The sequence below is a fragment of the Lepidochelys kempii genome, chromosome 5 (genome assembly GCF_965140285.1).
Source record: "Lepidochelys kempii isolate rLepKem1 chromosome 5, rLepKem1.hap1, whole genome shotgun sequence".
In the NCBI taxonomy this organism is placed as follows: Eukaryota; Metazoa; Chordata; order Testudines; family Cheloniidae; genus Lepidochelys; species Lepidochelys kempii.
This window is the reverse complement of record NC_136384.1, coordinates 14,968,207-14,993,144: the sequence shown is the minus strand read 5'-3', so window position 1 is coordinate 14,993,144 and position 24,938 is coordinate 14,968,207. Positions and strand designations below refer to the sequence as shown.

At 43.8% G+C, this 24,938-nt stretch overlaps 1 protein-coding gene across 7 annotated transcripts in view; it reads right to left on the bottom strand.

Annotated features, from left to right (window-relative positions):
- Positions 1-24,938, bottom strand: part of CTIF (cap binding complex dependent translation initiation factor) — a 347,978-nt gene that overhangs the window by 147,317 nt on the left and 175,723 nt on the right. For all 7 annotated transcript variants that reach the window (XM_073343500.2, XM_073343502.2, XM_073343501.2 and 4 more), the window contains one exon: positions 6,584-6,660. In XM_073343500.2, the coding sequence (XP_073199601.1) occupies positions 6,584-6,660 (77 nt within the window). The remainder of the gene's footprint in view (positions 1-6,583; positions 6,661-24,938) is intronic.

The window sequence follows — 24,938 nt, the reverse complement described above, 5'->3', positions numbered from 1 at the left end:
CAAAATCTAATAGCACCAGGCCCACAGGAGAGTTAATCTGACCCTGTCACTGACCCCGCTTCCAAGTCCTTCTTTAAGGGCTCACTGAAGTCAATGACAGGTTTCAGAGTAGCAGCCGTGTTAGTCTGTATCCGCAAAAAGAAAAGGAGGACTTGTGGCACCTTAGAGACTAACCAATTTATTTGAGCATAAGCTTTCGTGAGCTACAGTTGCATCCGATGAAGTGAGCTGTAGCTCACGAAAGCTCATGCTCAAATAAATTGGTTAGTCTCTAAGGTGCCACCAGTCCTCCTTTTCTTTTTTTGAAGTCAGTTTCATCTGATTTTGGTTCAAGCCCTTAGACTTGTTTCTACTGTGATGCTCATCAAAATGATCTAATCCAATTACCAATTATTCCTTCTTTTGAGCTTCCCAAGGTGTCCTACCTTCTCTATTTCTGTCTACAAGGTTGTTAACTCCTGGCCTTCATTTATGTTTTGAACAGCGCAAAGCAGACATGGTTGGTGTTTAATGGAGCAAATCCAGCCCACCTTCCTCACACCAAGTAGCCATACTTACTCAGTGGGGCTGTGTGCCCCATTCTAAGGCCCCACGGGTAAAGCTGATATACATGACACAGCTTTTGCATTGTATTAAAATAAAAGAAGTGGCAGAATGGGCATGAAATGCTTTCTCAGCTGACCCGGACAACTTTCACAAGCCAGACTTAGGTAGGTCTGGGAGGAGACTGTGGGCTTGATTTTGCAAGGCTGGGTCTTTCTGGATCCAGACAACATTTAATGCAAAGGCACAGAGCTCCCAAAAGTTTCACTGGCAATAAAATTCCTCCTCTGCTGGTCATACAGCAGAGAGATATTAATACCATTGAGTGCAGATTCACAACCAGTGGAATGAATTTTATATCCACCAACACAATGCCTGGGGATGATAAGATAGTAGCACAGCAATGAAGTGTGAATAACTTTGCAACCAGTTCTTTGTTCCAATACAACCTGTAAATTTAAACTGTAAACAGTTTGATTAAATGAAATTTGTTTGTTTTTTTTTAAATTCCCATTGTACCGTGTTTTTCACATAAAATAACCATGTTGAGACCCCACTTACTGCAAATGCATTTTATAGAGGGAACGCTCTCTTGGGGCATCATAAGCAGCATTAAAATGATGGGCAGCTAAGGCTTCCATTCTGTTCTGCGATACACTGAGAAGTGAGATGGTTCCAGAGTGTATAGCTGTTTATATGAAGCAGCTGATAGCACCAGCCTAGTCATGTAGGGGGAGAGGGTGGCCGGCCAGCCATCAAAGTCTGGGAGATTATCTAAGGTATCTCAGTCTAAATAGTTTGCTGAGAGATATTTGGTGGGAGAATCAATTCCGTTCCCCCACGCTCCGTTTGACCATGTTGCTTCTGCGCTCATGACTAATTACTGCATGAACTCCGGTAGGGAGCAAACCTATTGAAGACAGTCGTCCCCTTCGGGGGGGCGGGGGGGGGTGCATCGACTGCAGTCGTTCCATTCAGACCATAAGCAGGTCTCAAACAGAGCAGTAAGCACAATACTCCAGATCAAAAGGGGAACACGATAGGCCCAGTTAACAAAGTAAACACAAGGATGCTCTGTATCTAGTTGTCTGTGGCTGGGTCATAGTCCCAGCCAGACCTTCCTTCAGGAACCAGCACAAAAAAACTGCTCTTCCTCCCAGTCTCCTCTCCACTCAGCGTTCTCTCTCCTTTTAGCAACCCCCTCCAAGCCTCACAGCTCTTGTAGGTGAAACAAGGTGGGGATGACTGAGGCCACAGCAGCTCGTTAACCCTTCTCTGGCCAGTGTGGAGTTTTTACTGACATCACATCCTCTTAGGCAAGGGGTGCGCAAACTTTTTGGCCTGAGCACTACATCAGGGTGGGAAAATTGCATGCAGAGCCATGAATGTAGGGCTGGGGCAGGGGGTTGTGGAGCGGGAGGGAGTGCAGGATGTGGGAGGAGGCGGCGTGCAGGAAGGGGCTCAGGGCAAGGGGTTGAGGTGCAGGAGGGGCTCAGGGCAGGGGGTTGGGGTGCAGGGGGGGTTGCGGCAGGGGGCTCAAGAAGGAAGTTAGGGACTTGGGGGCTCAGCCTCCCTGCCTGCCCTTGCCCCGCGCCACTCCTGGAAGTGGCTAGCATGTCCAACAGTGGCTCCTGGGGATGGGGTGGGGTAGGCAGCTCCTCTGCGCGCTGCCCTCACCTGTGGATACCACCCCTGAAGCTCCCATTGGTTGCAGTTCCCTGTTCTGCGTACAGAGCCCTCTGCTCTCCCACTTCCCTGGGGCTGCAGGGATGTAGTGATAGCCGCTTCTGCGAGCAGCGAGGGGCCATAGCAGGCAGGGAGCCTGCCTTAGCCCTGCTGTGCCATGGGACTGGCAATCCCACGGGCTGGACTGAAAGCCCTGATTGTCTGGATTCGGCCCACGGGCCGTAGTTTGCTTTCCCCTGTTTTAGGCAGTTGTTTCAAACATTTTAAAATTAAGATTAAAAATGCTCTTTCCAAATTCTAGAGCACTGTCCATCAGAAGCTCTCACGAGTGCTTTACTAACACTGAAGGACTGAACTCAGGAAGCATTATCCCCCTTTGCAAGAGGGGAAACTGGAGCTCAGAGAGGTTAACAGAAAATTGATGGCAGAGCTGAGAAAGGAGCTCATGCACTGTGAACATAAAACCTACTCCAGTCTAATCCATCTAGGTATTTCTATGCACTATCAGATCATTTTCCAAAGAGTGCCCTGCCTGCCTCCCAGGAAATAGGGTTTCTGTCCAACGACCGGCTGGAAGTTTGGCCTGAAAGAACTCTTAATAAACGCCACCTCCCTCAGCCTATACTCCCATCAGCTAGTACTGGGGTAGTCCTCCAGCGAGTAGGTTCTTAATACACTTTTTAAATGTTGGTCTTAAGGGATGCACTATAGAAAATGTCCTATAAATGCAATAATCTTATGACGAAATTGCCTTCTTTCTACAAGGATTGGGGGAGAATCAGATTCAGTCTAACAGAAAAAGGGATGGGACAAGGCATTAGGAACTAGAGGGGATGGGCTAAACCCCTTGTGAATCATAATCTCATTCCCTAAGGTCACGAACCGAAAAGCCTTGTGTGGCTACCAGACTGTGGGATGGTGTACTTTGCAGAGAGTCACAGGATGCCAGCATTTGAGAGTTCACTCACTCTTTCAAGCATTTGGCATATTTGGTTTTTAAAAGGGCTGAAAAAAACTGCTGTCTCTCCCCCCTGTTGATCTGACTCCCCATGTTGCGTTATCGACTGAAATTTAAAGTGTCTCAGTGGATTCCTTGCTTTTGCCTTAATTCAGCTTACATGGTCCATGGCTCTGTTGCTCTAGCATGTACAACATACATTATGAATAAAGAAAAGGAGGACTTGTGGCACCTTAGAGACTAACCAATTTATTTGAGCATGAGCTTTCGTGAACTACAGCTCACTTCATCGGAAGCTGTAGCTCACGAAAGCTCATGCTCAAATAAATTGGTTAGTCTCTAAGGTGCCACAAGTACTCCTTTTCTTTTTGCGAATACAGACTAACACGGCTGTTACTCTGAAACCATACATTATGAATGTCTTTGTAATTCACAGGTTACCAGATCGCCCCTTGTGATATTTATCACAGTCCCTTTGCAAAACCCTTGGACTAGTCTGCATATATTAGCTATACTTTATCTCACTATGTGATCTTCCAACATCAACTCAAGGCAGTTTCCTCTGCTATCAGTTCTTGTAATCTGTGGGGAGGAGGGCAGAATGCCCTCAGGGGAGCTAAATGCTTGTTTGTTGACAGTTTATAATGGTAACCTGAACAGAGTAGTAGGAGAAAAAAACACCTATAATGTGATTCTTTCACAACTGGACAATGGGCTAGATCAGGGATGGGGAACCTCCGGCCCGGATCTGGTCCCCTGCAAGGCTCTGTGCCGCCGGCTGGAAGCCCTGAGCCTCAGCACCACTCCGCTGCAGGGGGAAACTAGGGTGCCAGACCAGTCGATCAGCTATCCCAGCGGCCCAGAGGTGATCAGGGAAGCTCAGAGCCCACAGGTGCCTACCCGCATCTGCAAGCACCGCCCCCACAGCTCCCATTTGCCAGGAACCAATAGAAAAAAGGTTCTCTACCCCTGGGCCAGACCCTCAGCTGGGTAAATGGAGCTACACATGTTTACACCGGCTGAGGAGCTGGCCCAACAGCTGTAAGTACAAGTCACAGAAATATCACCATTTCAAAGGCTTCCTTAACAGGGATGACTTGCAATAATGCTAAATGTTTCCCACCCAGAGAGAAGAGTCCTGAGTTGTGAGAAGCCTTCAGAAAGATACACACACACCCGGATCTCACACCAATTTTACACAGACATAGCCTCACTGATTTTAGTAGAGTTACCCTGGATTTACATAGGTGTAACGGAAGGAAAATCAGGTCCACATTGATTCAAAGAGGCCCATTTTATTTCGGTCCCACTCACATAGTAACGACTGTGCTGGGGGGACCCAGCCATATGGTTATAACTCTAAGCGCCCTAGTTCAACCACTTGTTATTCTGCTCATTGCAGGAATTAGTGACCGGAATTCTGTGACCTGTGCTATGCACAAGGCCCTTCGTTTTTGGTATTTACTAACTTTCTCCAAAAAATGCCCAGGTTTTGAAAAAGCCAATATTCAGGTATGATCAATTTTCACCCGAATTTTGGCTTTTTTGGGACCTCTGCCCACTGCCCCCTGTGAGTACCAGGCACCACCCCACTCCTGCCCTTCGTAATCACACATCACTTGGGAAAATCCAGGCCCAGGTTTCTACCATATAACAAGATTAACTCAGTAACTTTGCACAGCAGGCATCCTTCGCAGTGTACACTTTATACCGAACACAGGATATGACCACCCTCAGTTATTCATGCCTTTGTCACCTCTTAGCTTCATTACAGCAATTAGATACACCTGGGCACAAAACCTTCAGCTCATAGGAAACTCCAGCTAGTACAGAACGGTGAAGCATGTCTCCTCAGCACCTGTCACACACCTGTCCTCTGCTCTCTATGCTGGCTTTCCGTAGACTTTCTAAGCAAATTCAAGGTCTTGGTTTTTATCTTCAAAGCGCTCTACAGCCTGGGTCCAGGATACCTAAAAGGCTATCTCTAAAGCTCCAGGATGAAGACCACGGGCTGACAACTTCGCTCCTCTGGCCCAGTGGAACTCTCAACAATAAGAGTAAAGCTTGCGCAGGAGACAGAACTTTCCCCAGGCCTGGTCCAAGACTGTGGAATGAACTCTGTCAGGTTCTAAGGACCATCACAAACCTCACCCCTTTCTGTTTCAAGCACAAGGCACATTTCTTTGACCTTGCCTTCTCTAATAGTGCACACGCTTCTCCCTGTGGAGAGAGGATGGGAGAACAAACAACATAGGACAGATGTGTAGCCACGTTGTTTAATGCGCCGCTGGAAGGTGCTCTGGTACTACAATAAAGAGGTCAGTATAAACACATATACTGAATAGAACAGAACCAAAAAAACAGGAATTGAAAATACTACCTGTGTGTGCAACATGGACAAGTTAAGATGAACTCCTGTATTTCCTGATTTGTTTTTAAATGTAACTGTGCAAACAATTTATTTATTAATTTTATTATTTATTATTAAATTAAATTTAATTATTTTAAATCTATATAAATAAAATTAAATAATGATGCCTATCCAAGGCTTTAGGTGCTCTAATGTTATGATACAACAAATATAATCAAATTAAATCTCAGCAGCTTTAAAATGACTGGTTCCACAGGCCAGCCAGCCAGCCACCTACCCTTTGGGTATGTCTATACTGCAGTTATACTCGCAGGGCTCGGGTTGTGGGGCTGTAAAGTTGCAGCGTAGGTGTTCAGGCCTGGAGCCTGAACTTTTGGACGCCACGAAGAGGGGCAAGTCCCAGAGCCCAGGCTCAAGCCCGAGCCCAAACTTCTACCTTAGAATTTTAAAGCCCCACAGCACTGAGCCCTACGAGCCTCAGTCAGCTGTCACGGGCCAACTGTGGGTGTTTAACTGCAGCATAGACATGCCCTTCATTATCTAGGAAGCCCACCCTTAGCCCTTTCCAAAAATCCTCTCTAACAGACTCTTTCGCAGTGTGCCCAGAAAGACACCAAATTCAGACTCTCTCAGACCAAGGGAGGGGAACAAGTTCTCCAGTCTCAATGCTCTCACAGAGAATGTCCCGCCAGTCACCTCCTCTCTTTCATAAAAAGGGGATCCAGCTTGGTAGACCAGCTGACCGCAGCTGTGACAGTATGGTATAGGGAGGGGGCAGTCTCTCAGGTCGGGTGGTCCCAGGCCATCTAGGGATTTATTAGTCCATAACCAACACCTTAAACTCCACCCAGAAGCCAGTGGAAAGTCGGTGCAGACCCTGGAGCACTGGTATCATAATGTAGTATTTTGCATTTCACAAATTTCAGATAAAGACAATATAATTGAAAAACATTCAAAGAGGTTGGGAGAGGAGTTGCAGGATGAGTAAAAGAAGGTCAAAGACACTTTGGACAGGTCTCTCCTACCTCCGGTCGTTCCTCCTTCTTCTGAATAGTTTTTTGGTTTGTGCAATTTCAGCTTCATGTGGCAATGGATGATAACCCTGGTTAAAAGAAGGAAAAAAGGCAATTGAGAATTCTGAGATCTATGAGGTAGTGATGTTTAAATAGTTAGAACTGGGTACTAGTCCCACTGTGTGGACGTGGGTAAATTACCTGTTGCTCCTTAGAGAGACAAGGTGGGTGAAATAGAAGAAGAGCTCTGTGTGGCTCGAAAGCTTGTCTCTCACCAACAAAAACTGATCCAGTAAAAGATATTACCTCACCCACCTTGTTGCTCCAATATCCTGGGACCCACACGGCTACAACTACACTGCATGCATTGCTCCTTGTCTGTCCTACACAACATGAAAATTAGTAGAACAGATTAAACTTTATAAATGCATCTCTCCCTCAGCTTGCAAGATCTGTAAAACAAGCACCATGACAACTACCTTCTGAGGGTTAGTTAATCTGAAGCCATCTGAAACCTTCAGATGAATGGTGTTATACAACATAAATTTAAAGGATTATTATTAACGGCACCTGATATATGATTTACTGGGAATTCAGGCACTCATGACACTGAAATGCCATTTGTTCCCCTATGCTATGGGTGCTGCTTTATTTCCATTACAAATCATCCATTCTTTTCTTTTTTTTTAAACTCAGCAGCAAAAATTTACAACATTTATTTGGAAAGATAAGGAGCAAAATTTAGCTGACAGAGCATTGGAGTGGGAGTCAGCAGGAATATCAGATCTTGTGCAGCTTCATGAGTGACACTGTCTACCTCCCACCTACATCCCATTCATTTTCATATTATGGTTCATCAGAGGACAGCAATACTCTATGCTTTGTGCTCTAATATACTCCCTGCATGCTTCTGTGATCAGTTACCTTACACACAAACTGCAGCTGCTCTATACTACAAAGCAATAGAGACTATCACCCTCATAACTTTGTTACAGAACCTACTATCTAGGATAACTAGTTAGGGAGACCGTGTTGCCTAGAAATCAGAACAAGCCCACTGTGAGAGTCAGAACACTCCCAGGTTCTATTCCTGGCACCCCATTTATTCACTGTTTTAGCACAGGTAAATCAATAAATAAATCACACAGTGCTTAAAAAGCATTTTTCCATCCTGACAGTGCTTTACCATAATTAATTAACCCATATAACACCTTTCTCATATAGGGGCATATTATCTCCATTTTACAGATAGGGAAACAATGATAAGTGATTTGTCCAGCCAAGTTAGTGAAAGAGCTGGGATTAGAACCCAGGCTCCTGGCTCCCAGTTCTACCCCCTATCCACTAGACTATGCTGTGTGCACTCTGTGACTCAGTTTACCCATCTGATAATGGGGACAATTTTACTTACTTTCATCCTACCCCTGTTGTGAGGCTTCACTGATGCTCACAAAGAGTTTTGAGGTTTTTAGAAGAAAGACACTATATAAGCAAAAAGTATTATTTATTTTCTTGGATCTGTGCAGCCATGATAACCACCAATGGCAGCAAAAATCTTTTATTTATGCATTACAGTACTTCCCAGGCTGGCAATAAAAGTGCCATAAAAATCACTTTATATTTCCATAACAATCCATCTTCTCCTCTGAGTTACAGTCTCTGCCTCAAAGCTAGTGAATCACCACATGACAGAGGCCACCAGAAAGTGGCAAGCATATGGGAAGGAGAAAGTGTGTCTGAGCATGCAGCCGCTCTTTGTTACACTGGCAAGACAACAGGACACACCTACCACACTTTCAAAGTTCCCTCTCTCCCAACATGTCAGTAAAAGTTATTAAGAGTTCACTTTAGTAGACATTACAATAGCAACAACCCCACTTCACGATCACCATGGGAGATCACAGAATCACAGATTTTAAGGTCAGAAGGGATCATTATGATCATCTAGTCTGACCTCCTGCACAAGACAGGCCACAGAATCTCACCCTGTAACAAACCCCTAAATTATGTCTGAGCTATTGAAGTCCTCAAATCATGGTTTAAAGACTTCAAGGTGCAGCAGAATCCTCCGTGCCCCATGCTGCAGAGGAAAGCGAAAAACCCCCATGGCCTCTGCCAATCTGCCCTGGAGGAAAATTCCTTCCCGACCCTAAATATGGCGATCAGCTAAACCCTGAGCATGTGGGCCAGACTCACCAGCGAGACACCCAGGAAAGAATTCTCTGTAGTAACTCAGATCCCGCCCCATCTAACATTCCATCACAGGCCATTGGGCATACCTACCGCTAATAGTTAAAGGCCAATTACTTGCCAAAATTAGGCTATCGCATCAGATCATCTCCTCCATAAACTTATCAAGCTTAGTCTTGAAGCCAGATACGTCTTTTGCCCCCACTGCTTCCCTTGGAAGGCTGTTCCAGAACTTCACTCCTCTGATGGTTACAGAAGTGCAAAGTTCTTTATGAACATTAATGAATTTAGCCCCACAACCTGCCTGTGAGCTAGGCATAGGAACTAGGCATCATAGCTTCAGACATTTTAAGGCCACAAGGGAGTGTTATGATAATCAAGTCTGAGCACTTGCAGAACACCGTCCAGAGAATTGCATCAAGTGGTTCCTGCATGAAGCTTATAACTTTTGGTTGAGCTAGAGTACATCTTTTAGAAAGACATCCTACCCTGATCTGAAGACTTCATATGATGAAGAATCTATCACTAGCTGTCACCTTCAGCCCCCAACTAAAACCTCTCCAGCGCATCATCAAAGATTTACAACCTATCCTGAAAAATGATCCCTCACTCTCATAGATCTTGGGAGACAGAGCAGTCCTCGCTTACAGACAGTCCCCCAACCTGAAGCAAATACTCTCCAGCAACCACACACCACACAACAAAAACACGAACCCAGGAACCTATCCTTGCAACAAAGCCTGATGCCAAGTCTGTCCACATATTTATTCAAGTGACATCATCAGAGGACCTAATCACATTACCCATGCCATCAGGGGCTCGTTCACCTGCACATCTACCGATGTGATATATGCCATCATGTGCCAGCAATGCCCCTCTGCCATGTACATTGGCCAAACTGGACAGTCTCTACGCAAAAGAATAAATGGACACAAATCTGACAACAGGAATCATAACATTCAAAAACCGGTAGGAGAACACTTCAACCTCTCTGGCCACTCAGTAAAAGATTTAAGGATGGCAATTTTGCAACAGAAAAGCTTCAAAAACAGACTCCAACGAGAAACTGCTGAGCTTGAATTAATATGCAAACTAGATACCATTAACTTGGGTTTGAAGAGAGACTAGAAGTGGCTGGGTCATTACACATCACACATTGAATCTATTTTCCTAAAGTTAAGTATCCTCACACCTTCTTGTCAACTGTCTAAATGGGCCATCTTGATTATCACTACAAAAGTTTTTTTCTCCTGCTGATAATAGCCCATCTTAATTAATTAGCCTCTTACAGTTTGCATGGCAACTTCCACCTTCTCTGTGTATGTTTATATATATATATATATATATCTTCTTACTATATGTTCCATTCTATAAAAAGAAAAGGAGGACTTGTGGCACCTTAGAGACTAACCAATTTATTAGAGCATAAGCTTTCGTGAGCTACAGCTCACTTCCTCAGATGCATATCGTGGAAACTGCAGCAGGCTTTATATATACACAGAGAATATGAAACAATACCTATTCATAGGTAGGTATAGGAATAGGTATTGTTTCATATTCTCTGTGTATATATAAAGCCTGCTGCAGTTTCCACGATATGCATCTGAGGAAGTGAGCTGTAGCTCACGAAAGCTTATGCTCTAATAAATTGGTTAGTCTCTAAGGTGCCACAAGTCCTCCTTGTTACTCTGAAACGTTCCATTCTATGCATCCGATGAAGTGGGCTGTAGCCCACGAAAGCTTATGCTCTAATAAATTTGTTAGTCTCTAAGGTGCCACAAGTACTCCTGTTCTTTTTGTTCCAAAATGTTTACACTTTGTCAGGGCTGGCCTTACCATGAGGTGAACTGAGGTGGCCGCCTCAGATGCCAGACTGTGGGGCACACCCCACGAGGACCCAGAGGGTAGAAAATTGTGTCTGCTGCTGGTGCATCTGTATTCTCTCTGCTCTAGATGCACAGAGATGGTGGAGTGCTGTGCTGGAGGAAGGAGGGCACAAGAGACATAACAGGCAGGCAGGAGAAAAGGTGAGATGGAATAACAGAAAGCAGCAGGAGCTGCAGGGAGAGAGAGGAGGAGGATCCTCTTATGTACCTCTCTAGCACCCCCAGGAGCCTGGACTGATTAACACCAGCTTCTCAGGGAGCTTCCTGATTCCTGCTGCTTCCGTGAACCCACCTGAGAACAGGCAGTCAACTGAAGTAGTAGGAACCAGTTAGGCCCTTAAGACGCTGATATCTTCCCTCACTCAGGCCCTGCTACCAGCCTGCTTATTTGTCCCCTTCAACTGAGTGTTGAAAGCCACTGTAGCTGGCACAGAACAGCCGTCATGAGTGAAAGAAGAAAACGCCCCTCTGGGGCAGCATTCAGAAAAAGAAAGAAAGCAAAGGAAGCTTTTCTATCTAAACAGGAAGGCGCTCCCCTGAGATACATAGACACAAATAGAAAAGGAGGACTTGTGGCACCTTAGAGACTAACCAATTTATTAGAGCATAAATTGGTTAGTCTCTAAGGTGCCACAAGTCCTCCTTTTCTTTTTGCGAATACAGACTAACACGGCTGTTACTCTGAAATAGACACAAATGTTCATGGTGAGCCTTCCGGCCCCAGGGAAGATGTGAGTGGTGAGGAGATGCCTGATCTTCCAGTTAGTCAGAGTGCAGGTGACCTGGCAGCTACTGCAGCATCCATATCTCCATCTCAAATGGATGTAACCATGCACATTCCTGAAGAAAAGTGTAGATCAGAGAAGAGTGTGGTGGAGGCGCAAGAAACAGCTGCTGCTGAGTTTAGTTCCCTAAGTCTAGATGATCCAGGACTGTGGACCCACTTGAGCAGTAGCCTAATGGACTTCCTTGTACTGCACGGGCCACAGCAAGTGAAAAACTTTATGTTCCCCAATGAAAATAGAATTTTCCATCCAACACATTACTGGTGTGAAATCCCCAGTGGTGACAAAGTGGAGAGGCCATGGCTTATGTACTCAAAAACCCAGAATGCTGCCTACTGTTTTTGTTGCAAACTCTTCCAGTCTAATGTTCCAGCCACATTGGGTTCTACAGGAACAAAGGACTGGAAAAATCTGGCTAGAAATCTGGCATGCATGAGAAGGCAGCAAATCTCCAGAGAGCGTTCCATAGGTGGAAAGAGCTTGAGATGAGACTAAGGTTAAAGGCCACCATAGATGATCAGCATCAAGAGAAGATTACATCAGAGTCTCTTTACTGGCAAAATGTTCTGAAAAGGCTCATTGCCATTGTGATAATGCTTGCTACCCAAAACCTAGCATTGTGTGGCACTTCAGATTAGCTGTATGTGCCAAACAATGGAAACTTCCTTAAAACTGTGGAACTGATGGCTGAGTTTGATGCTGTACTCCAGGAGCATCTAAGAAGAGTCACCACCCAAGAAATGTACGCACACCACTACCTTGGAAAAACAATTCAAAATGAGATCATACAGTTACTGGCAACAAAAATCAAACAGAAGATTGTGGCAGATCTGAAGTCAGCAAGATATTACTTTGTTATTCTGGAATGCACACCTGACATCAGCCATACGGAACAAATTCCTTTAATGGTGCGTTTTGTAACAACAACAGAACCTAGTGAAAATGTCCCTGCAATGGTGAGTGTCCGAGAGCATTTTCTAGAATTTATTGACATTGATGATGCTACAGGAGCTGGTATGACAAATGTGCTTCTTAAAAAGCTGGAAGATATGAGAATTGTGATAGCTGACATGATAATGGTGCCAACATGAGAGGAAAGAACAGAGGAGTGCAGACATGGATCCGAGTTAAACCCTCGAACTTTTTTTGTTCCATGCAGTTCTCATTCACTGAACTTGGTGGTCAGTGATGCAGCATCAGCTTCTAATGAGGCTGCTGAATTTTTTAATGTAATTCAAAGCATCTATGTATTTTTCTCTGCATCAACTCATCAATGGCAAATTTTGAAGCAACATCTGGGAACATCCTCTCTGACACTGAAACCACTGAGTGCCATATGATGGGAAAGTCGAGTGGAGGCAACAAAGCTTATCAGACACCAAATTGGTAAGATAGATGATGCCATAGTTGCCATTATGGAGGATAATGCTATGACAGGAACGGTTCACGGGAGAACAGTGGCAGAGGGAAATGGAATAACCAGAAACATACATAACTTCAAATTTCTGTGTGGCTTAGTGTTGTGGCATGATATACTGTTTGAAATAAATGTTGTAAGCAGGAGACTCCAAGGTGTTGACCTTGATATATCTGGAACAATGGAACAACTGGACAAAGCAAAGTCATACCTACAGTCTTACCGGTCAGATGAGGGATTTCAAAACCTTCTGAAGAGTGCACAGAAGTTTGCAGAGGAATTTCACACTGAAACTATTTTCCCACCCATTCAAGAATACAAGAGTCACTGAAGAAGAAGACATTTTGATTACGAGGCACAGGATAATCCCATAAGAGACCCCAAACAACAATTCAAAGTTGAATTCTTTTACCAGGTGCTAGATTGTGCAATACAGTCAGTTGAAGAACGTTTCATGCAGCTCAAGGAACACAGCAGTATAATTGGGATGTTGTATGATATTCCAAAACTCCTCACTATACCTGAAGAAGACCTACAGCAGCAATACAGGGCACTAGAGACAGTGTTGACACATGATGACATGCGCGATATTGATGCGAGTGATTTAGGTGATGAACTGAAAGCCCTTTCAAGATACATTTCAGCAGGATCAACTCCAAAGGCTGTTCTGGAATATATGTGCATAAATAAGATGACCACCCTCTTTCCAAATGCTTTTGTTGCTCTGCGCATGCTTCTAACACTTCCTGTAACAGTTGCCAGTGGAGAACGCAGCTTCTCCAAGCTGAAGTTAATAAAAACACATCTATGCTCCACAATGACACAGGAGAGGCTGGTCAGCCTTGCAACCATCTCAACAGAGCATGAGCTGGCCCAGACAGTGGACCTTCAGAAAGCAGTTCAAATCTTTGCAACCAAGAAGGCACGGAAAGCACCACTTTGATTATTCAAACAGATAAAAATGCCAGTGTTTACTACGCAGACAAGAAAAGTTATATTTGCTATTCAGGCGTTTGAAAGTTAAGTGTTACTTAAAATTTCTGAACAAGACATTTTAAGTTGTTAGTTCTCCTTTATTGGGGTAGGCAGCAGAGCAGTACCATGAGAGGAGTAGAACAGGAAGAAGGCAGAATTGAGACCTTTCAAAGTTTTCGCCCAAGCGAGGAGGCATGGGGGCATCATTTGAGCTCCCCATTTCAGGTGCCAAAATGTTGTGGGCCGGCCCTGCACTTTGTTTGAGTTTGCCTAGCTTCAATTTCCAGCCTTTGGATCATGTTAAGCCTCCGTCTGCTAGATTAAAGAGTCCTCTGCTACCTGAAATCTACTCCCTATGTAGGTGTAGCTCATGTGCAAGTCATTTCTTAACCTTCTCCATCACCATTTTACATACGAGGAAAGTGATGCACAGAGAAATTGCATGACTCAGCCCAGATGTCACAAAATTTATGGAAGATCCAGGACTAGAAACAGTTTTCCTAACTCCCTATTATGTATTTAACCACAAGACCTTCTCTCTGCTCTTGAAATCCATATCAAGATGCCCTTAATACACACGTTACAGTCTCTGCTACAACATACAAGCAGTGACAATATGTGTTATTGAAACCCAACAGGATATGACACTGTATTACTTTTTCAGCAGATTAACCTTGGAGTGTCCAATGGGGCTACTGTGTAGTTCAGCAAAGTACAACATGGTGTTCTGCAGTAACTTGCTGCAAGGCCATTCACCTGGCATCACAAATACCGTTCCATTCATGCTCGCTGGATCTTGTCTCACAATTCTACATAGCACACCACTGATTAAGGAAAAGATACTAGAGTACTCAGCTATTTTGCTGAAGAACCCTGCAGTAATGCAGTGCAGGAACGTTTGAGGCCATTACACTACGGCATTTTTTAAAACTAAAGTTAATGCACGCAGACAGTTAATATTCCTCTCTGGCAAGCACAAGGACCCATAATCCAATTTCTGTACAATTTAAGCTTTCATTAAATATCTGGAACTCCAGCCATTCCAAATGTAAACTCATCATAAACTGATGCATTGCTGCATGTCTCCCTCCTCACACAGGAGCTCTGCTGTTGCTCAAAACTTTGCCAAATTAACAAAACTCTGGTTATCAGCATGGCATGTAGAAGACAGAACAATTACATCTGAGGGAGTCTTCTACTTGGATGGGGTCTGTAGAGGACCTGGATGTGTCCAGCCAGGAGAAAATTCTATGTCCCTATCAGGAAGTTAAGAAATTTCCTTTTCCATGGGGCACAGCTCCCTTTTCTAGACCTAGTCATGACACTTTTATGTCTTCGTGGAGAGTGGGAGAAAGGAAGTCACCAGCCCTTGATTGTTCCTATTCTGGAGTTCTAGAAGGGCTAATTTGGGGGAAAGGAAGTCTACAATGGGGGGAAGGGCATTGTAGGCAGGCTAATTTAAAAAAAAGGCAGAAGCTGCTCAGAGAACTGGAATGTTAGAGTAACTCTGGGACACATGGTTTAGAGAGCAGTCAAAAGGTTAATAACAAAATAATTGATTACATGGTTCCACTATTTATCTGATGGATATCCCCATTATGTGTGGCATGTTTTTACACACACACACACACACACACACACACACACACACACACACATTTATTTTTAAGGTGACTTTTCTGAGGACAACCTGGATCTCAAGTGTGGTTCTCAAATCAGAAAATACGGCAGTCCCATTTTTCGGTAACCCCACCTAATTAGCAGGTACACTCTTCCCATTCTGTATGAAGGTGTAACTGACTGTGATGTAGCCAAAGGGGCAAGTTTAGTGAAGCAGTGGACTGGACAGGCAACTACTCAGCATTTTCTGCTACAAAAAAATTGGGATAGGAGGATGCCATTTTAGTTTACGGCCTCAAGGCGAACACATCAATGAGTCAGTGCCTTCTCTGGTGGGCAGTAAGCGTCACACCCTGGACAACAGTCTCAAGCAAAGGAGTTGGTTCAATTCCTCCCTGGGCAAGTGGTAAAATTATCCTCTCCTTTCAGGCCACAGAGCCGCTGTGGATTGAAATTAACAAGCAACCACTACTGCTGCTGGACAATGTGATTTTTTACAGCCTGTTTTTATATATAATTTTAGATAAGATACACATGCATAGTGTAAGAGGGTGGTCTGCCCCCTTTAAGGGTAGTGGGTGTCTGGGGCCAGACAATGCTGTTCCAGGCCTAGCCCCCTCTGAAGAGCAGGTATGCAGTGATGCGTAGCTCCCTGATGAATCTGGGGAACTGAAGTTCTTTGGGGCAGGTGGCAGTCTCATGGCCAGCCACCATGTACATAAGGCAAGTCAATAACTTAGCGTAAGATCAGAATAAAGATCACGCTCCAGAGCTCCCAAGTAGAGGCCTTGGGAGAGAGACCTCCAGGGAGTATGAGCCCGCTGAGAGAGAAACCCCAGCTAAGAGGGCTATGAAAGATTGTGAAGCCCTAAAGGGAAGGCTCTAAGGGAGGTGAAGCCCTGGCAAAGGATAGGTAAAACTTTTGAGGCTGGAAGGAGGACTATACAAGTGCTGAAGCTCATTGTAAACTAAAAGGAGCCTAGGGAAGAGGGGTGGCAGGTTTTGAGTGTCATTTTATGGTAATTAACCAGACCCAGAAAGGGAGCAGTATTGTGAAGACAGCAGGTGTGGTGGTTTGTTTGATATGCGATAGGAAGGTAAATTGAGGCAGTAGATGGGCCTGAGGCTGGACTGGGTGAACCGCTGCTATGCACAGATACATTTATAAGCAGGGGCAAACACACACACACTTCTCGCTGTCTGCGTTTTAATCACTTAATAAATCTATTTTAACCATTCTTAACCCCCTGTTGCCTCACCCATAAGAATCGAGAAATGGGGCAGCTTTCTTTGCTGCCACAGAACCATTTACATACAAAGTTCTGTAGAGAGAACAAATAAAAATCTTTCAAGACCATGCTGATATTCTGCAGCAGCCGCGGAACCTGCCTCCCCTCCCCTCCCACCACCCCACAGCAAACCACCCTCTACGCTGCATTGTCAGACTCATGAACTTATTAACCCAGGTTTCCCTGGTTACTCATCTGGGAAAGACTTAATGAACTGCGGGTGGGAACCAAGGGAGAGATGGTTATATTTAAAGACACTCTTATGGCATGTGCTGTTACAGTATTTGCAGGCTTCATGTTCTGTAACGTCCGCATAGGAAATCATACAAACTCAACCACTCCTTCTGTCCATTTCACTTATAATGTTAAATCACAGGAAGAAAAACCAGAATAAGCCAGTTATGCCACCTACCCACCTATGAAGTTAACGCAGCCTGCCTGACCCCAGGGGTTCAGTCAAGGGACTCCTAAAAGTGACTTCCTTACAAATTAAATGGTGTCAACCCAGCCATATCTGATCACCATCCCTGATCTAGCTTCTCAAAAACTCAAGTGTAAATTTATTCTGTAGTGGATAATTTTGAAGAGGTGGTGTATCAGGGATATTGCGGATCTGGCTGAAATTTAAGGGACTGTGAAAGGTCAAATTTTGTCACTTTGCCCCTCTGCTGTTATGGTCCACTTTATTCATTATGGTTTTGAGATGTGCATTACCCTGCAGAAAAGAGCTGCCTTAATTTTTATTTACGGATGTTGTCTTTTCACAACGAATACTTAGAGAATTATGATAAAAGGGTGGTAAATTAGCCAAGTAGCATCTTAGTTTAAAATAGCCACTTTGGAGCCAGGACAGCAGAAAAGAGCAAGAGAAATAGCAGGGTTTGTTGGCAAAAATAATTGGTGCTGAAAAATCATTTGGCATTACCAAGGTATTATTGGATGTGAGCTTTATCACAGTGAGACTTTTACCACCTTCCTGCCCCATGCAAAGAAATATCTCACCCTTCAGCTTATCCTAAAGAAATGGCTGCAGAAGGCTTGAACTGAACAGGTGGGTTATTAAATCTACAGTAGATTCTAGTAGTCTTGCCCCATTTTATTGTAAGCAAACTTCAGGGTGTCTTTTTTGTGTTACTTTGAAGACACTGACAGTGTTATCACAAAGGCCAACAGTGAAATATCATCAGCTGGAGCCAGTACAAAAAACTGCAGTTCCAGAACTGACCTAAAAAGAAAACAAACCTGTACTGACACAGAAACTCATGAAACATTGTGAGAAAAAGGTGTTAATCTGACTACAAAAGGGCTTATTTACTCCAGGGCAGGAAAGTCCCGGGCACCACAAAACTACAGCTACATTTATATATTGAGATTTTATCGTGTCAATGTCATGCTCTCAGCACTTTATGGAATTTAAAACAACAAATGTTCAGCACCAAAAAATTCTAACCAGTAACATTTGTCAAACTGCCATTTGAAACTCATAGCTCAACCCCCTGCTGCCCCAATTCTTCTCCCAAACATCCTGTTCATCTTCTCACCTAGGCACTGTAAAGTACATGAAGTCTAAGCTGACATGAGGCTCATGAAACAGATATGCATTGTGAAAAGAGAGTACACTACACATAATTCAAGAGTTAAATCACAACCAACTTCAGTGACACAACATATGGTGGCTCTTTGATCAGCATTGCAAAATTGGAACAAAAAATGTCCTTGTCCTCATACACAAGCCACTCGCTCACTTTAGAGTGGACGGGGCTTTGTTTGTGGGTGGAACTTGGGACAGCATCACTATGCTTCCCCACCCCCACCAGTTTGACCCTGACCACCTTCCCATCCGATTTACACGATCAAGGCCAATACTTTACAAAGCAAAGAATAACTATTGTTTGTATTTTGGCTGGACACAGTTCCTTGGAGACTACCTGCTATTCCCTCCTCCCATTCCAGGAATTTCCACAGCACTCAGCCTTTCATTCACTTGCGAATGTTACAGGAGGGGAATTTTTTCTCCCCGTAGAAGATGGCAGAGGCATGGCTCAAATCCTTGACCTGATTTACATGCCATAGAGTAGTACCAAACAATGACAGGAAGCTGCAAACTATTTCCCTTCTATGAAAATTCAGATGATAAATTTATTCCTTCAAATTCCAAACTATTAATTTTTTGTGGGAAGGTGTTTGTAGTAATACAGTCGCTTCTGCATAAGGAATCAACTGATTTTCAAAATGCTCTGACCAAACAAAGGAAGAAGCTGAATTGTCAGAGCACCTTCTTTAAAATAGGACCCTTCCCCTCCACCAGGACCGCAGTAAACTGGATGGCTTCTTAATCCGACTAATCAACCTTCTTCCAACCTTACTGCTATGTCTGGGGCTAGATTAGACCAGGACAGGAACGTGTAACAGTTTTCAATGTCCACAAGGACTGGAACAGAGTGTGAAAAATCTGCAGCTGCCTCCATCCTAGTTGCTGGAAGCCTTACAAGCTCCAAAGCAGACAATTCAGAAGTCAATAAGCTCTGCAGCTACCCACTGGAGCTCAGAGGCACCGTAACAGGATGTTCATGCTTGGTGAATCAGGACATCCCATCCCTATTGACGGGTAGTTCATCCAAATGAGATGGGTGGGAAGTTGCTCCTTGGGAGATGTTCTGATTTAGAGGATTTCCTGGTTAACTGCTTCCCTATTAAGTGGAGTGCACTGTAAATTTATGTTGGCCATTAAAGGCTAAGAGGCACATAAAACAACAGTAAGGTTTAGCTGTGGCAAAAATGTAGTTTTTAGTTTCAACAGGAGAATCTCTCTTTGAGGCACAGAGGAGGTCAGAGGGAAGTTACAGAACCCACTGTGGCTGCTATGGTGACCATTTTTATGACATATATAAAAAACTCTCTCTTCAGTGCATTAAGGTATTGTACATGGGGCTATTTCCACACACGGTACCACTCTCCCAGTTTGCCCCAAAGACTCAAAGCTTTCTTGGAGAGCCACAATGAAGCATTCGGCTCAGAAGTTGCATGGACATTGCAAGCTGACTGCTAGTGATAATTTATGTACACCTTTCACAAAACTCCAGCTGTTTCAATGCATTACAAACTGTACCCCCATAGAGATCAGGTCACTTCATCTCACCAGTGAAACACTTAAGCCCCAACTGAACAGCGGGAGCATGACTACACAACACTGTTCAGGAGGCAGCGTGAAGAACAGATCTGCAATTAACATTTTTGGGCTCACTGGGTAGACAGAATATAATATTCCCACTTTGAATTGGGCTTGAACCTCATTTTTATGGAATGTGCTTACAAGTGCTCTATGATTCAATTTTAAATCTCAACCCCGGAGCTTTTCAAGATATAGAATCATAGAATCATCAATGTAGAGCTGGAAAGGACTTTGGGAGGTCATCCAGTCCAGCCCCCTGAGTTGAGGCAGGCCCAATTATACCGAGACCATCCCTGACAGGTGTTTGACTGAAAAACCTCCAATGATGGTGTCATAAATATAAAGGGAAGGGTAAACCCCTTTGAAATCCCTCCTGGCCAGGGGAAAGCTCCTCTCACCTGTAAAGGGTTAAGAAGCTAAAGGTAACCCCGCTGGCACCTGACCAAAATGACCAATGAGGAGACAAGATACTTTCAAAAGCGGGGAGGAGGGAGAGAAACAAAGGGTCTCAGTCTGTCTATATGCTGTTTCTGCTGGGGATAGACCAGGAATGGAGTCTTAGAACTTTTAGTAAGTAATCTAGCTAGGTACGTGTTAGATTATGATTTCTTTAAATGGCTGAGAAAAGAATTGTGCTGAATAGAATAACTATTTCTGTCTGCGTATCTTTTTTGTAACTTAAGGTTTTGCCTAGAGGGATTCTCTATGTTTTGAATCTAATTACCCTGTAAGGTATCTACCATCCTGATTTTACAGAGGTGATTTCTTTACTTCTGTTTACTTCTATTTCTATTAAGTCTTCTTGTAAGAAAACTGAATGCTTTTTTCATTGTTCTCAGATCCAAGGGTTTGGGTCTGTGGTCACCTATGCAAATTGGTGAGGCTTTTTATCCAACATTTCCCAGGAAAGGGGGGGTGCAAGTGTTGGGAGGATTGTTCATTGTTCTTAAGATCCAAGGGTCTGGGTCTGTAGTCACCTAGGCAAACTGGTGAGGCTTTTTACCAAACCTTGTCCAGGAAGTGGGGTGCAAGGTTTTGGGAAGTATTTTGGGGGGAAAGACGTTTCCAAACAGCTCTTCCCCAGTAACCAGTATTTGTTTGGTGGTGGTAGCGGCCAATCCAAGGACAAAGGGTGGAATATTTTGTACCTTGGGGAAGTTTTGACCTAAGCTGGTAAAGATAAGCTTAGGAGGTTTTTCATGCAGGTCCCCATATCTGTACCCTAGCGTTCAGAGTGGGGAAGGAACCTTGACAGATGGGAATTCCACAACCTCTCTTGGAAAACTTTTTCAGAACTTACCCTTATATTCAGAAAGTTTCCTCTAATATCTAACCTAAATCTCCCTTGCTGAACACTAAGCTCATTTACTTCTTGTGTTTCCTCCAGTGAACATGGAGAACAACTGATCACCGCCCTCTTTATAACAGCCCTTAAAACATGTTTGATGACTGTTACCAGGTCCCCCTCTCAGTCTTTTTTCCTCGAAACTAAACATGGCCAGTGTTTTTAATCTTTTCTCGTAAGTCAGGTTTTCTAAACCTTTTCTTATTTTTGTTGCTGTCCTCTGGACTCTCGCCAGCTGTTCTCATCTTTCTTAAAGCGTGGCACCCAAAACTGGACGCAGAACTCCAACTGAGGCCTCACCAGTGCCTGACACTGACACTCCTGTTAAGACTCCCCAGAATTATATTAGCCTTTCTCTCATCTGCAACACATTGTAGACTCATATTCAATTTGTGATCCACTATAACCCCCAGATCCTTTTCAGTTATTCCCCTTTTTGTAGTTGCACATTTATTTTTTGCTTGCTAAGTGTAGTACTTTGCACTTGTCTTTATTGAATTTCTTCTTACTGATTTCAGACTAATTATCCAATTTGTCAAGGTCCTTTTGAATTCTAATCCTGACCCCCGAAGTGCTTACAACCCTTCTCATCTTGGTATCATCTGCAAAGTTTATAAGCATACTTTCCACTCCATTATCCAAGTCAATATCAGGACCCAGCACAGACCCCTGCAGCATCCCACTATATATATCCTATCAGTCTGGAAGAGTACAATTCAGATATATCAAGACTTTAAAAATCCAGAATGTCCATAGTCCCACAGCAAAAACTGCCTCTTGAAACATATTACAACTCCTGGCTGCTATGTTCATCATGGTGCATGGCCTCCAGGGGTTGTGAGTCAAAACCAAGGACAACCCCACCAACTCCAATCAGAAAAGCGAGGTATTGATCCACTGAAAACAGCCTATTGAAGTCTCTTCTATGTTGTACAGAAACAGGACTCTGCAGAGGTTCTCAAACTTCCATAAAGTACTGTAGGAAGAATATAAATAACAGACAAAAGAAATTCCCCTTTGTTACAAGAATCTGCAAATGCAAAATCAGTTACAATCTGACTTAGGAAACACAGGGAGTTTTTCCCAGGTTACAGAAAAATGGGAACAATACCTCACAAGTGGAAGTAACCGTAATTGTTTTAACTGATGTTATTTTAGTGTTGTTTACATTTATTGTTTATTTATATGTGTTTCCTTCACCCAGGTCATGCTCAAAAACAGACTTTACTACCGGTGTAACTGTTCTGTCTACAAATAGACCAGCACATTCAATAGATATGGATACAACAACCACAGTGCTGAGTGGAGCCATCAGAGGAGACTCAAAGAAACCAGCTTTAAAATAAACCACGTTGGGGAAGTGGATGTCTCTCCCAGGCAGTCAGGTCTTTTTAATACTAGGACGCTGGTTTGAATGATGCTCAGGTCACCTCTGACGAAAGGTCACTAGCAACCAAAAACTAATGTTTTGTGGTCTATTTTAAATGGGAGTTCAGAGTCAGCCAGTAATTCAGGGCAGATATTCGCATGACATCCACCTGGAGATGGTGGGACGTGACACCTCCTCCCCCCCACACCCTATCCAAATTGGTAGTCTCAGGCATGAGACCCAGGATTAAGTAAGCCATGGAGCCCAAACGCTGCTGCTAACCCCCCCCCCCCCCAGAGATGGTCTGTTATGGAGTGGTCCATCACTACAAGTGGGGAGACCCAAGGGACAGGTGATTGGTGCAAGACTAAATGGGTAATTAATATTAATTTCCTTTAAATCCCCAGGGAAATGGGAAGGTGGAAACCAACTCCAGAGTGTGCTCTGGAAATGTGGTTTCTCCTTCCCTTGGAGCTTGTGGGTTTACCTAAGGTGGTGATATTCTTCTGGAGCTGAAGCTGACTGCAATGTTTGGGAGATTCCATTTTAAGTTGGGGGAGGGAACTGATTGGCTGGAGCCTATAAAAGGAGGGGCTTAGGTGTTATAAAGCCTGCTGCAGTCAGTTTGGGGAGCTTAGTTTAAGCAGAGGTCTGCTCTATCTAGCTTAGGTTTAGGCCTGCATGAGCCTTGAAAGACTGAGTGTAGCCTGGAAGAGGCCTGTACTAGTCTGAAAAGACCTTGCTAACCTCTGGCTTATTCCAACTCTTACCAGGGGGCAGGGAGAATTATTGAAGCTGGGAGCTACAATATTACCATGTTACTATAGGAATTTTTGTAACTTAAGTTATTTTAGTTCCTCTGGGACTTAAAATTGCTTAAAGTATGATTTTCCCTATAGTTTTAGTGTTCCTGAGTTTGTTTGGGTTTTTTTGCCTCTGACCCCTTCATAGTGTCTGACTCTATGGCCCAAAGTTCACACCCATTACACCACTGTAGATAAAGGACTTCAATCTCCACAGCTTTCAGTCTGGCCCTTCTCAGCGGCATACAAAAAGAAGTGAGCAGAGCATGCACTGCTAATTCACTGATGCATCACCCATTGGCCATTAATATAGACGCTGGCACAATGAGAACAAATGAGCGCTTTTACCCTGTTTCTTACAGAAATAAGATTATCCTTCATTCATTTCTCGGTTTATAACAATATTTCAGCACAGGCATTTAGTGCAGGTATAAGGGGATAGATGGTTAGTCCAAATATTTTATCAAGCCAACATATGCCCTTCAGAATTCCACTTGGGAAAAGCCCTATACATTTCATAGAGAATGAGAACCTCCCTAAAGAATGTTTAAACCAACCTCCAGTTGACATAAATGGGCGTTGGATCAACCTCTGAATCATTCTCTAAGTTCAAAAGAGTAATTTCTATTAAATCCTATTGATTTTGGGCCCTAATAAGTGCTGCATGACTTTTCCATTGGCACATCAGCTTTCACTGAGATAATCACGAGATGTGTCCACCCCAAATTTTCCATTCGACCTTTTGCTCCTGAGACTACAGAGACTTTTGAGAAACTGTATCCAAGATAGGTATCAGAGTAACAGTCGTGTTAGTCTGTATTCGCAAAAAGAAAAGGAGTACTTGTGGCACCTTAGAGACTAACCAATTTATTTGAGCATAAGCTTTCGTGAGCTACAGCTCACGCCATCGGATGCATACTGTGGAAAGTGTAGAAGATCTTTTTATACACACAAAGCATGAAAAAATACCTCCCCCCACCCCACTCTCCTGCTGGTAATAGCTTATCTAAAGTGATCACTCTCCTTACAATGTGTATGATAATCAAGGTGGGCCATTTCCAGCACAAAACCAGGGTTTAACAAGAACGTCTGGGCGGGGGGGGGGGGGGGGGGGACACAAGGGGAAATAGGTTACCTTGCATAATGACTTAGCCACTCCCAGTCTCTATTCAAGCCTAAGTTAATTGTATCCACTTTTCAAATGAATTCCAATTCAACAGTCTCGCACTGGAGTCTGGTTTTGAAGTTTTTTTGTTGTAATATCGCAACTTTCATGTCTGTAATCGCATGACCAGAGAGATTGAAGTGTTCTCCGACTCGTTTATGAATGTTATAATTCTTGACATCTGATTTGTGTCCATTTATTCTTTTACGTAGAGACTGTCCAGTTTGACCAATGTACATGGCAGAGGGGCACTGCTGGCACATGATGGCATATATCACATTGGTGGATGTGCAGGTGAACGAGCCTCTGATAGTGTGGCTGATATTATTAGGCCCTGTGATGGTGTCCCCT